Genomic DNA, 14,006 nt, shown 5'->3' on the forward strand with positions numbered 1-14,006 from the left:
AAAAAACATAGGGACAAAAACATGGTTAGGTAAACAATGCCCTAGGTTTTGGAATATGGTTTTGGGGTAGGCTCTATTTCTTCAAAAGTCTCCCGGTTTAGGTTCTAAAAGGTACTCGAGTTCTCCTTGCCGGGGCCCCCTTGGGCTTACCAGACCCTTAGTCCTAAACCCATCACAGGCTTGTGTGGACTAAGTTAAACTCGAGGGGACACATTCCCTTATGTCTATGCGGAGAATAAATTCACACGAAGACATAAGGTATATGAATCCCGAAGGCTACTTGCTAAGCATATGCGGTGAATAAATTCACACGAATGTGTCGCTTTCACCCCCACTTAAAGGGTTCGGAGCTCGGGTATAGAGCCTTTGGATGAAAAAGTTTGGAAAGCTGAAATCATTAGAAAACGGTCAGTCCAACTATTTACTCGAAAAAAAATATATAACCAAAAGTAAGTAATAAGGATCGAAATGTTACCTTAAAGTTCAAACTTACCCTTTTCGTTAAAAAGACAACTGGAAATTACCTTAGCCTGACTCACTTACCTGTGTCCCCAGCGGAGTCGCCAAGCTGTCGCAACCGTCTTTCGGGTGGACCCGGAATTGGGCTTCGACTTAGGAAAATGTGGATTGGAGTCGCCACCGATATTTTATTCTAAAACAAATAGGTAGATCGAATACCTCATTTCTTACCTGATCTGCGCCGTACCAAAGATGTGTCGGATCCGGGAGTCGGTTACGGTCAAGGAAGGATTAGCACCCTTGAACCACCCTTTCGGTACTATGTAATTTCCAGTTGTCTTTAATTAAGAAAAATATAAGTTTAAATTACAAGGTAAGACTCTAGTCCTAATTACTTACCGTAGATTGATTTGAAAGTTGTACCCTTTAAAAGTGAACGTGTTAGATTGAAGAAAACAAATAACATAAAGAAAATAAAATAAAGGGGAAAAAGAATAAAACGAGATAAAAAAAAAAAGACAATATACATAAATAAATGGATAAATAAATAAACAATATGAGTAAATAAATCAAAGATAAAGAAAATAAAGAAAATAAATAAATAGATAACTAAATAATAAGATGAGAAAAAAATAATATGTACATATAGTACAATTTGAAAAGAAAAATATATAGTAATAAGAAATATATACATCAAAACTAAACAAATAAAACATATATACATAATAAATAATAAATATTTAAAAATAAAACCTACCCCCACAATTACTCCACCGAAAGTTGGGGGAAAATTTAATTGAAGACAAAAGCGGCCCCTTCTAGGACATATAGTCCAAATTAGGTATATATAAAATAATATTTAATTAAAATACAATAAAAGTATCTATATATAGGTAATATCATATAGGAAAAATAATTAAATAAAGAAAATAATAACAATATATATTACAATAATAATAAAATAAAATATGTGTACAAAATAAATAAATACGACATATATATATATATATATATATATTAGAAAATAACATAGGAATAATTTTAAAAAATAATATATATTTTAATAATGGTATATAGGTAAAATATATAAAAGATACGTATATGTACAACATTAAGTAATATGAAATAAATAAAAAAATAGTATAAGTATCAAGTTGAATTGAAATATATACATATACGATTATAGGATATTATACTAGAAATAAGAAATGATTATAAGCATAATTAGTAATTCATGTATATTAATAATGTTGTACCAATAAAATGTAAAAGAATACACGCATATCAGCATAAATAATACAAAATAATATACAAATAATATAAGGATTTAAACGTAATAATTATATATATATATAATATATATATATATATATATATATATATATATATATATATATATGGTGTCTAAATTGAAAATAGAATGAAATTTAAGGCCAAATTTGATAGGAATTCGAATTACACTTGGAACCAAAGGGGCAAATTATAACTTTAGAAAAACAGAGGCATCAAATGCACGGTTTAACCGTTTTAAAGAACATATCTGGATTGTTAAAATAAAAATTAAAACAAATGAAAACTCATTCTCCTCTTCTCGCCAAAACGAGCCCTCCCCTTTTGCCTAAATGCTCTCGCCTGTTCTTCAGAAATGAAGAACAGGGCCGTGGTTCTTCATGAACCCAGAAAACGCTACCCTACGCCGCCTCGCCGTCGCCGTTGAATGGTGCCGACCGTCGTTCATTGGCGGCAAAACTCATCTCTTTTATTTTTATTATTTTTTTTTTGAAATCCCGAAAACTTTTTGAAATCCCTTTCTGAAAACAAGATTGTTTTTCGAAAATCGATTAGGAAAAAAACCTAGATCTAAAAAAGTTTTGAAAGAAAAAAAAATAAATCGAATGGCCTCCCTTTCGTTCCTCGACCGTTCGGTTTTGGTTTAGTTCGAGCCAGATATCACGCAAAATCAACATGCAAGGGGAAGCAACCGAACGAACAAGGTAAAAATGAAACACTACCTTTTTATTTCTCTCGGAATGTTTACAGCAAAGTGCCCTGAAAATATGTAACCCTTAGTATTTTGCAGTATTCCTTCTGCGTATTTTGTGTATCACCCGTATCTCTCCCTTTTTTTCCTTTTCATCCTGTTCACTTTACATGTATTTATAATCTAAGAATACTAGTCTTAGTCCCGATTTTCTAGCATTTTATTTGAACTAAATCACTGCTTGGTTGGTTGTGGATGTATCCTTGTATCTCACGTCGTTATGCTTGTTGAACATGCGAGAAATGACCGTGAAAGGAGGCGTGCGGCCGTGAAACTCGGGAGTTGGGACTGCTGGGTCTTCAACGGGGGAGAACGGCGCTGATGGAGTGTGTGAGGCTAGGGTTCTTTGGAAACCCTAAGTATACACGGGTTTGGGTCTTGGCTGGGGCCCTTGGGATTTGGGCCTTTATTGTTGGGCCTGTAACAGAAATTTAAGGATGTAAATAAATTATAATTTATAACATAATATAATATTATATATATGTATGTATTATGATGGGCGAATTTCAGTGTCTTCAATAATCTAGAAAACAATTTAATTAATGCTGGGTTTAAAGTTTAGATTGGAAGCTAGCAAACAATTTATGTATGGAATTAATTGAAATAAAATAGTTATATATATTTAGTGGATTCTTTTCTTTTTCCTATGGGTTCAAATTCAATGGGACAACTTCTCCACAAAAAATGCATTGTTTCATTGGAAGTGTTGTTTTATCCATTGAATTTCCCTTTAGAAATTTGAGCAACAGGTGCCCAATAACGACTGGTTGATTGCAGATTCTCGGTGTCCAAAAGGCAGCATCTCAGCAAGAGATTAAAAAAGCATATTATAAATTGGCACTGAGGCTCCATCCTGATAAAAATCCCGGTGATGAGGTATAAATCAGTGGCAGATTGACTAAGCCCCATATGACCAAATGCATCCCATTATTTTAAAAAAGTGGTTAAATTTAGTTTAATGTTTTAAGTAAAAAAGAAAAAAAATTACAATTTTTGCATTAACATTATTTTTAAAGAAAAAAAATAAAATTTTGGACCCCATTCTTTAATTTTTGATCAGACACGGTATAAATCCAAGTTTTTTTTTTTAATGATGAAATTAGGCTTCAAATCTGTTTGTGTGGGGAATTGTTGGTGCGAAGAATATGAAGCTAAACTTTAGTTGTTTTTCTAATTTGTAACACTTCATATCACTTATTCAGGAAGCCAAAGAGAAATTCCAGCAATTGCAAAAGGTTATATCTATTCTCGGTGACGACGAGAAACGGGCAGTCTATGACTAAACTGGTTGCATTGATGATTCTGTAAGTAAATATATTTTAGGCTTATCTAAATCTCTTGGGATATGGAAGTATTCAGTTTCTTCCCACACTTTTTTTTATGTAAAAACGAATCTATTAGGATTCCTATTGCTATACGGGCTATTCAATTGAAATTGGTTCATTTGTGAAATTTATTACCTTATGAGTGTATCATCTTTTAATATGTTCCTCTTGATTTTTTTGATAAGGATCTTGCTGGGGATGTTGAGAATTTGAGAAACTTTTTCAGGACTATGTACAAAAAGGTTTTGCATTTGTTGACTCTCCTCTCTATGTCATTTGAACTTTGGCTTTCCATTCGATTTTGTTCACAATGGTTGAAACGATTTCAGGTTACTGAGGCTGATATTGAAGAGCTTCAAGCAAATTACAGGGGATGCGATTCATAGAAGAAATATTTGTTTGATCTTTATAAGAAGTTCAAGGAGGCAGACTATTTTTCTTTCCTTGAGGCTTTCAAAATTATTTCTGATATTTCTTTTTCTGCTTTGACAGGCTCTTCTGTTCAATGCTTTGTTCGGATCCTAAGCTTGATTTACACCGTTTCAAGGACTTGCTTGATGAGGCAATAACGGCTGGTGACGCTTTCTTCCAGAGTTTATTTTTACAAGCTGGCTTATAAATTTTCTATTCTACAAGGACAAATTAAAGTCTTACATATAGTTCTTACCTGATTTTTCGATTTAAAAATGGATGGATAAGCAAATGCCAATTCGACAAGTTCCGGATCCTTTATGGTGAGATCTTTAGACCTTTAGTCCTAAGTGACATTCTTTTAAATATTTCCATAAACAATAATTGAAACGTGGACCACATTTTATAGCTATGTCACAGTTTAAGATCGGGAGAGCTACATTGGTTATTTTTCTAGTGTCTGAAACTGCCAAAATTAGGGTTGTGAGATCATTTTGAAGCTAATCGATCATTCCACTTTTATATGTATTTTCACTTTCAGAATGCAAAACTAATTGATTATTCTCCCGAATTATGAAAACGAGGATGTGCATAATTCTTGCAGCTTTTCATGATGTATGGTTTTTGTATGAGATGAGCTTTTTCCCTCTTTGTTTCTGTCTTGAAACCAAAGCCTATAAGAAATGGGTAAAGAAAGTCTCTGAAATAAAGCCACCTACAAGCCCCTCAAGGAGGAAGGGGAGTGAGTCTTATACTGAGTTTTTTCTCTTAGAATTTTAAGATATTTATGTCATCCGATTATGATGTAAAATATGTGCCTCTTCTTTTGTTTATTAAACAGATCAATTAAACAGCCGGAATTGGATCTACTTGCAATTATATCTCATCGTCGAAATGAGAGGAAGGACCGATTCGATTCCATGTTTTCGTCGCTGGTGTCCAGATACGGTGGTAATGCAGAGTCTGAACCCGCTGAAGAAGAATTTGAAGCTGCTAAGAGGAAACTTGAAAGCCGAAAGGCCACCAACAAATCAAAACGGAAGCGGCAGTAGGTATTACCTAGATTTTACTCTAGGTTTCTTTATGCAAAGAAATCGTATGTGGTGAAAATTTTGCAAAATGCAACATTGTCTTAACTATCTGGATGCAAACCGACTTATCCGCTCCAAAATGTTGCCTTTGGTCTAATTAAAAGTAAATTAGAAATGAATGGCTCATTTGCGGCAGTCTTATCTACCTTGTTTATGAAAGGATTTGGATGCATTTAAGGATGGCAACTGGGGCATTGTTTTTCCTTGCCCCGACCCAGACTTGAATTGATTTTATATCAGAACTATTGCTTGCTACTTTCTAACAGATAAAGATGGAGCTCGACTGATTCACTCGACACCGTCCTGATTGGTGATTAGGCTCATTCCTCTGTCATTACCGAGCTCTCAGAGGAACATTAACAGAAGTTTCTAAAACAAACGGGAGGGGAGGATTGATCTGTTCACGTAGTTCTGAAGAAAAAGACTGTTGGCTGCTGATGGAAACTTTACCTCCTTCAAAAGGCAATGCAGGCAGGGTTGAGCTCGGCAGATGGTGACCCCTAAACCCCGGCGACGAAATCGATGATCTTGCTAATGTGGTACGACCAATTTAGTTAACAAAGAACCTCATGTCCACCGAGAAGGTCTCGAGGAACGTGATTTTTCATGATATGTGCTTGCACGGTCATTGCATGTGTTGGCTTTAAAGTGTCGAGTCCAAGTCGTTTGCATGAGAAATAAAACTCAAGGAATAGTGACTAATCTTGACAGTTAGGATGTGTTTCTTTTTAGTGAAAATATTTTCATAAAACTAATTATGATCAAGGAAATAATTTATCGATTGAAAAGGGATAAGGTCATTTTATAAACTTAACTTCATTCTTCACAGCTCTCGACATCCAAAAACATCCGATCAAAGATCATTACCTCTACCTCGCCGACAACGATTATTCAAGTGATTGTTTATCTTAGGTGACTATAATGTCTTGAAATCTCTTTATTTCTTCAGTTTTTATTTTTGTAATTCTTCAATTTCTTCCTCTACTCACAACATAAATAAAAGATTTTTGTTTTTTTTACTTCAGATTTTTCCTATTTTCCTAATTTATTTTCTTAACAGCTGATTTGGTACACTGCCGGATCTAGTTTTAGGGGTTCGATTGCTTGACTAATTTTAATTGATATATATTGTAATTATTCAAATGACACAGTGACTTGTAAAAACAAAGAAAATAATGTGGGTTTGTTTCACTAAACATAAATTTTAAAAAATATTTTCAGAATTCTGGGAAATTATTTTCGGTGAAATAAATAAACCATTAATTTTAGATAAATTATATCACTGTTATTTATATGTATGTATATTACAATTAAATTTGGTGAATTATATCAGGTACATTAATCAAATATAATAATGTCGATAAACTTTTATTGCAAAATATTAGAAGGAAATCAAATTCTCATGTTACAAAAGAAGTGAAGAAACAATCTCCAATCAGTTGAACCCAAGTAATCAAATTTGAGCCCTTCAATACATATAGATATTTATATATAATTTATAGGCTTAGTGTAGCTAACTATGTACTTAAGCAAAGAAAGAAACAAGGAAGGCTCCAACCAAGGACCCAAGAACAGGCAAGGCTGAGGTTGCAACGCTGGACTCTGGGCCTGGTGCTGAAGCTGGTGCGGCGCCACCCAAGGCGGAGTCGAGTGGGGTAGCTGTTGGGGTGGCTGCTGGGGCGGCGGCACCGGCAGCCATGACTGCGCTCATGGAGGCGGCGGCGACGATGACAGCACAAGAGATCTTCTTCATGTCCATGGTGTTGGAGAGACCTGCCTCAATTGTGTGCTGAAAAACTTTTGTTTTTTTTTAGCTCTGTGCTTTTTAGTTTTTATTATTCTGCAGGTGAGGAGGAGGTGAGTTCATGGCTGATTTTATACCTTTCCTTTGCCTTCTAATTAGGGTTTTCGTTTTCTTCCTTTGGTTTTGCATGGTTTTAGGATACACTCTTTGACTCCTCATTCTCCGTGCAAAATTTACAATTATTTTCCTGTAATTATTTTATTATCATTGTTCCTTAAAATCTGTAATTCTGAAAATATAGGTTAACAACTCATTCAATTTAATTTCTTAATTTAGGTTATTCAATTTTGTGGTGCAAAAACTTGTAATATATTTAAAAAAATAATATTATAATTTTGAATTGAAAATTTTGAATAAAAAAAATCTGTTAAGCCTAGCGGTCAAAATTTGTTTACATTTTAAATTTAAGAGAATAACGGAAGCATGGAATTTCAAAATATGTTGATGAGAACAAGTTTGTTTGATTGTTGGCAGTTAACTTCTTTTAGTTTAAACGGAAAGTTACAATGATGAGATAATAACCGTTGATTGATATTTTCTTACGAGAGAGATGAAAGCATAAGGAGAATATAAGAGTGAATAAGAAAAGGAAAATACATTTTTTTAGTCATAGCGGAAAGATATTTATAATAATTCTAACATATTGTAACACCTCAATTTAGGGGCTAAATTTTAAGAAATTATAATGTGGTAAATTTAATTAGTATTTTCGATGAAAATGAGGATTAAATTGCAAAATTTCAAAGTTGGAAGACCGTGTCATAAAGTGCAGAAAATTCAGTGGCTAAACTCATGGTTTACTCATTTTTCTTTTTAAGATATTATAAACCCCAATCAGACGCATATTTTTCTGGAAAATTCCAGTTTTCTTCTTCCCCTCAACCCCTTTTTCAACTCCGATCTACTCGCCGTCCGACCTCCGATCGACGAACCGAAACCACCATCGTGCTCGTTGTCAATCGAGGAACAAAACCCCTCAAACCTTTCGTCGTGAATCATCGCCGTTCGTCGTAAATTTCAGTCGGAAGTATCGTCGGTAATAACTTAGTTTTAGTTGGTTTTTTATCGATTCACGACGATCGGGTCATCCGTTTATGACACCTCCCGCACCATCGTGTTCGTTGCATCGTTCCGAGTTCGCCGGTGTCATCCTTGGTCTCCGTCATCGGCGGCGCGTGAGGAGGTGAAGCGGTTAAAGTTTCCGATTTGTTGAAATCGAGCTCTCCACCATTCAAAATTGTGAAACGAGCTTTGTAAGTATCTCGAAATCGCTCAAAATAATTTTTAAGAATTTTTCCGGGATTTTATCACTGCTCACGCGCCCCCACGCGCCTCCACTGCGCGTGGGGAAGAAAAAAATGACTGGTTTGACCGGTTTTGGTGCATAGTTGACCGGTTTGACCGGTCACAACCCGACCTGACCCGTTGACCCGACCCAACCCGTTTACCTGACCCGTTGACCCGACCCATTGACCCGTTGACCGTAGACCCGTTGACCGTTGACTACTGTTGACCAAAACTTTGACCGGCTTTGACCGGGCATTAAACGACCTTTGACTTCGACCGAGTATACTTATCCTGACATTTTTTGCCGTTCCAAATCCGATTTTGCTGTCCGTTTTTCGAAATTCGAACCCGAAGGCTTCGAAATTTCCGGTCAAACCCGTTGACTTTGATTTTGACCAAAAATTCCAAATTTCCGAAAAGTCATATTTTATGCTTTCGACGTCCTGAATCCGAATCCGAAGTCCGTTTCGCCAAATTCAAACCCGGTAAGCCGTCTTTCACTGATTTATCACCCGATTCGATCCGTTTATCGTAATTAAGCTCTGTTTTTGATATAATTTCTGTTTATATGGATCCGAGGAAATATTGGAAGTTGAATTGAAGATCAAAGGTGTTCGAATGGAATTTTTATGGTCGATCAGTATTGCACGAAAATCGAGGTAATACTTTACTACCTCTTTATGCTTTATAGAACATGTTGGTATTGGTAAATGCATGAATGGAAATGTTTGGTCTTATATGTGTAATAAATGAAGATCTACACTAGATACGAATACGGTAGAAAATAGATAACTGAATATGGCTCAGATGACTATTATAAGAAATTGGAGGACAGTTGGAATTAAATTACAAGTTCTGAAATTAAGTGATAAAAGAATCAACCATGGATTGTAGATTATAATTTATCTCATTAAAGGTACTTAGATGATAAATTATGAGAATATTTCGATTAGGTAAAATTACGAAATTACCCTTATGGTGGAAAATGACAAGAATTGTCTCTGGAAGTGGATTAATAAATCTGAAAAGAATTATTGATCTGCTAAAACTATTGATGTGCATAAGGAAATGTTAGTTTTACTTGAAAATTATGGATAACCGGTTTTTAACACCAAGAGGGTTTATGCAAGATACTAGAAGTCTGTTAAGGAATCACTTCAAGATCAGAGAAGGTTCGGGAAAACAATTAATCATAGGATCTCTAAATTATATTATTTTCGTTAAAAGCTAATATCGAAATTATCTGGTTAAGAAATTACAGAAATGCCCTTAAGAGATCGAATAGTCTGAGTTAACCCTGAATGAGAAAATACTTAGAGGATTCGTACTTAACTCGATTAAGTACAGATTTGATTGTTAAGATCCTGACTTAGCAGGAAAATTCATGATATTCCGTTTGTAAAATCTGAGAAGGCACTTGACCCGAAAATATTCGAGAAATGAGTAAATACCTGAAGAATAATTTATTGGGGGTATTATGCTGTCAGAATTATTCGAAAGGACTGAAACAAATGATGAGATTGAATTAAATAATAAGATCGGATGGAGGAAAAAGATATAAATTGGAATTAAATAATAAGACCGAATGGAGGAAAAAGATTGAAATACCGTGGATCTGTAAAATGACCAAAATACCCCTGTAATGGAAATGACTCAAGAATGTCACCAAGCTCAGGAATGATTGGATATCCTCGAGCTCTGAAATGAATGGAATAAAACTGAACATCAAAATTACCAAAATACCCTTATGGCCTAAATTAAGTAAATGTCTTGGATTAATTAAGGAATCCAAGTAAGCATAGGTATTGGACTACCTTTAAAGGTAATGAAAAATAATTTAAGTGAGTAGATCAACCCTAAAGCTATGTCAATACCTGAATGACATAGATATTACTGGAACATGTGTTCGTCTTCTCAAGTTTGGCTCGATGACAAATTTTGGAAGTATTCAGTTCAGCTCAGATCTAGATCGTATTCAGTACTAGGAATTGGACGTTTGTTCGACAAATCAACCACGAAGACCAAATTGAATGGAATGGAAGTGCAACATGTGTCTGAAATTTAGGAACGTTTGAATTACTCTGAAAAAAAATCCCGAAGTAACTGGAATGGATATGACTGTTAAATAAACTAGGTAACCTCAATGACTGAGGATTAAGTAAGTGGATTGGATAAGTCTGGAAATTCTGATAAGTTTATAAGATGTAATGTCCTTATGGAACATGAACTACAAATCAAGCATGTCAGTATGTCATGATATCGTGGAAGCTTGGAAACGAAATAAAGACCATTGGAAGATCTATTCATCGATGATTCTGAAGATGATCTATGGACAAGAATTTGTGGTATTAATGAGTAAATACCCTGAAAGGAAAATGAATTGACCAGTCGACATAGATTATTAAGATTCTGAATCTTCGTTCTCAAGATTGTTCGATTATCCAATCAATTGACATGGATGTAAATGATTTTGAATACCCTTCTGATTACATACAACTTCTGAAAACTGTCCAAATAAGATATGATCCTGATAATTCACATTCTGAATAACTGATGATTCTGTCAGTTATTGAACTTTTCCAATAGTATTTCTAACGTCCGGTATTTTATCGGTATACTGAAAATCCGTGTTTCTCTGCCTGCTAAGATTATTTAGCATCTCTGAATAATATCTGTAAACTCTGGTGTGTTCCCTAATCATATAAATATTTTATCTGATTTCCGACTTGAATTCTGTTCTGATAAATTACCTGAATTCTGTTCTGATTTCTGATCTGGATTCTGTTCTGATATTTGTTCTGAATTCTGTTTTGATTTATGATATCTTCGTTTAATGACGGAAAAATGTTTTAATTGAGGGGTATTGTTGAAGGAAGAATTTTCGCAAGTACCTCGGCTTTGTGCTCAGGGCCTTATATGTTGTGTTGGGTTGGGTGTATGGTTCTGGGGAACCTACACATTATGTTGTGATGGGATGGGGGTATATATATATATATATATGTTTTAAAAAGATCTGAAATGTTACATGGTTTTTGGGAACACACTAGAAAACCTATTATGATCTCCTCAACTCAGTCATTCGAAATATTTCTCTGAACTGAAAGCTCATTGTCCGTTACCACCCAAAATATCAGTAGAATCTCTGCTCAGCATAAAAATATGTAAATGCTCAGAAGCAATAAGGAAATAAATATTTATCTGTATCTGCACATTCATCAGCATCATCTGGTAGTTCTGTATTACTGAGCTTTCCAAAGGTCACTCTATTACTCACCTTTTCAGGTTGAAAGAATTGTACCAATGCATCTATCGACTTCAGTAAGGGAGTTCGTCCAGCGTTGTTGCAGAGTAGGGTACATGTGATTAGGGGGCATGTAATTGTATTTTGATTTATATATGAGTTTGGAAATATGTTTTATTTTTAAATAGTGAAAACTAATTTTATAAGTTACACGTTTCAATAAAAGTTTTAAATTTTCCGCTATTTTTACAGTAGGTCGCTCCGGTGGCCCTAATGTGACTTCTCGGATCGGATCGGTATACCCGCATCGGTCTGGGGGGTTACACATATAGTGTAAGGCATAAGATAATTAAAACTACTCGTATATTGGCAAATTAAATAGATATAATTACGAGATCTTATATTTCGTTATGGTAGACCATGTATGTCTGTCAACGGTATTGTCTATACATTGTATATACAATATAGCTGATTTGGAGTTTATAGTACTGTTATGTCGAGAGGATATAGATTCCTTGAGAGCTATGATAAGCAAATGAATCTATCCAGAGATCAAAACTGATAGAGCTACTGTTTTTCGAAAGTGCAAAAGCTTAACACTTCTTTCAAAAATTTGTGTGTCGGGAGATGAATAAATATTTAAGTCAATATTGATATTAAGAAAAATATCTTTCAATCATAACAGAATATGCATCGTGACATATGTAATTGATAATACAATTATTTTGTTAACTACTATATCGACTATTTCTTCAAATATTAATGATATATAATGTGTTTCATATTATTTAAATAATTTAATTTATAAAATTAAAAAATCTATATCTATATTAATCAAAGTAAAAAAAATTAATAATTAAGTGGTAGTCATGAGTGTACTTTAAAAAAAATAAAACAAACATGTTTCTTTTTTGTTAAAAGGATTTTCACCGACGCTTTTTAAAACGTCACAGTTACTTCAACAAATAAGTATTAAGGTTAAAAGAAGCTTTGCTTTGTGAGCAGATCCGCTAGTGATTGGAGACCAGGCCCAAGCGTGGATGCGGTGGTGACTAGACTGTGCAAATAAACCCCAATTGATTTCCTTGGCTTTGCAAATCTCCATTTCATTTCAATAATCAATTTATTCGTCGCAGAAATATTGCCTCCATTCAAGCATCGTTGAAAAAAATCATACTGGAAATATTTTATTCAAAGGCTCGACTTCACTACAACAATCTCATGAAGAAAGAATTGGAAAAAAAAAACTTGTTTGCTTGATAATTGATAACATTATATATTATGGTATTAAAATTGTAGATGTGAAATATCACAAACATTTTGTATGTTAAAGTGTATTTGCTATGTTAAATGATTTAGAGGAAGAATTCATTTGCGATCTCAATTCAAGAATCAAATTATTCGCCGCATTTGCTCAATTTATTCTCATACTGATTAGTATTGCCTCCATCGTTCAATAGTGGAAGTATTTTATTCAAAGAGTCGACTTCATTACAACAATCTAATGAAGCAAGAAAGAATTGTATCATATACATAATACAAAACCGAAACAGAGAGAAGCACGCGCAGAGGACAGCCAAACAAGCTCTCCGATTTAATGCCTGAAGAAAGCAAGAAGAGAAACAATCAAGGAGAAGCCAACGGCGGCGGTAGGAAATCCGACGGCGAATCCAGCTCCAGCGTCCGGTGATGGCGACGGAGCCTCACTAACCTGAGCTGAGGCAACGGCTAAGATTGACATTACCAAAGCCAACAAAAAGGCATTCAACATGCTAACTTGCGCCATTTCTGATAAAACAGACGAGAAGAAGAAGCCGACGAAATTTGGTAGATTTTGCTGCTCCTGAGGAAAGAAGTTTGTTTGATTGGGTTACAGGGGTGGTATTTTATAGGAAGGTGGACGGCGCGTGGGCTCGACTGAGTAGAACAGTGACAGCTAACGTTCACACTACAGCTAATAAGTTGCAAAAGGAGATAAAAAATACAGCTAATGAGTTGAGTGAACATGACACATTATTAGGTGAAAGTCATATCATATCTTCGATCATGTTCACTCCACTTATTAGCTGTTCTATTTTTCTCTTTTCGCAACTTGACAAAGTATACAATTAGTATTTAATTATATAATATTGTTTTGTTAAGTTTTTAATTATTAAAATTTATAAAATAATTATTTTACTATTTATATTTTTATTAAAGAATTAACGTTTGTCTGAGCTGAACACTAACACACTGACTGAGATATGATAAAATCATACTTTTATAATGTCGACTCTTTGAATAAAATACTTCCACTATGATTTTTTATTATTGAACGATGCTTGAACGGAGGCAATATTAACTAGTA

General features: G+C 34.3%; 1 protein-coding gene and 1 pseudogene across 1 annotated transcript; one reads left to right on the forward strand and one right to left on the reverse strand.

Annotated features, from left to right (window-relative positions):
• Window positions 1–2,720: 2,720 nt before the first annotated feature.
• Window positions 2,721–5,458, forward strand: LOC120161527 (annotated as a pseudogene).
• A 1,218-nt stretch (window positions 5,459–6,676) lies between these two features.
• Window positions 6,677–7,190, reverse strand: LOC120161698 (arabinogalactan protein 23-like). The gene has a single exon (XM_039171911.1). It carries the CDS (start codon window positions 7,084–7,086, stop codon window positions 6,853–6,855), a length of 234 nt encoding a protein of 77 aa, XP_039027842.1. The 5' UTR covers window positions 7,087–7,190; the 3' UTR covers window positions 6,677–6,852.
• Between the last annotated feature and the right edge of the window lie 6,816 nt (window positions 7,191–14,006).

The sequence above is a fragment of the Hibiscus syriacus genome, unplaced genomic scaffold (assembly GCF_006381635.1).
Source record: "Hibiscus syriacus cultivar Baekdansim isolate YM2019G1 unplaced genomic scaffold, ASM638163v2 tig00111402_pilon, whole genome shotgun sequence".
NCBI lineage: Eukaryota > Viridiplantae > Streptophyta > Magnoliopsida > Malvales > Malvaceae > Hibiscus > Hibiscus syriacus.

What these genes read in the sequence shown, in the direction of transcription:
- LOC120161698 (XM_039171911.1), bottom strand. Translation starts at nt 7,086, where the DNA reads ATGGACATGAAGAAGATCTCTTGTGCTGTCATCGTCGCCGCCGCCTCC.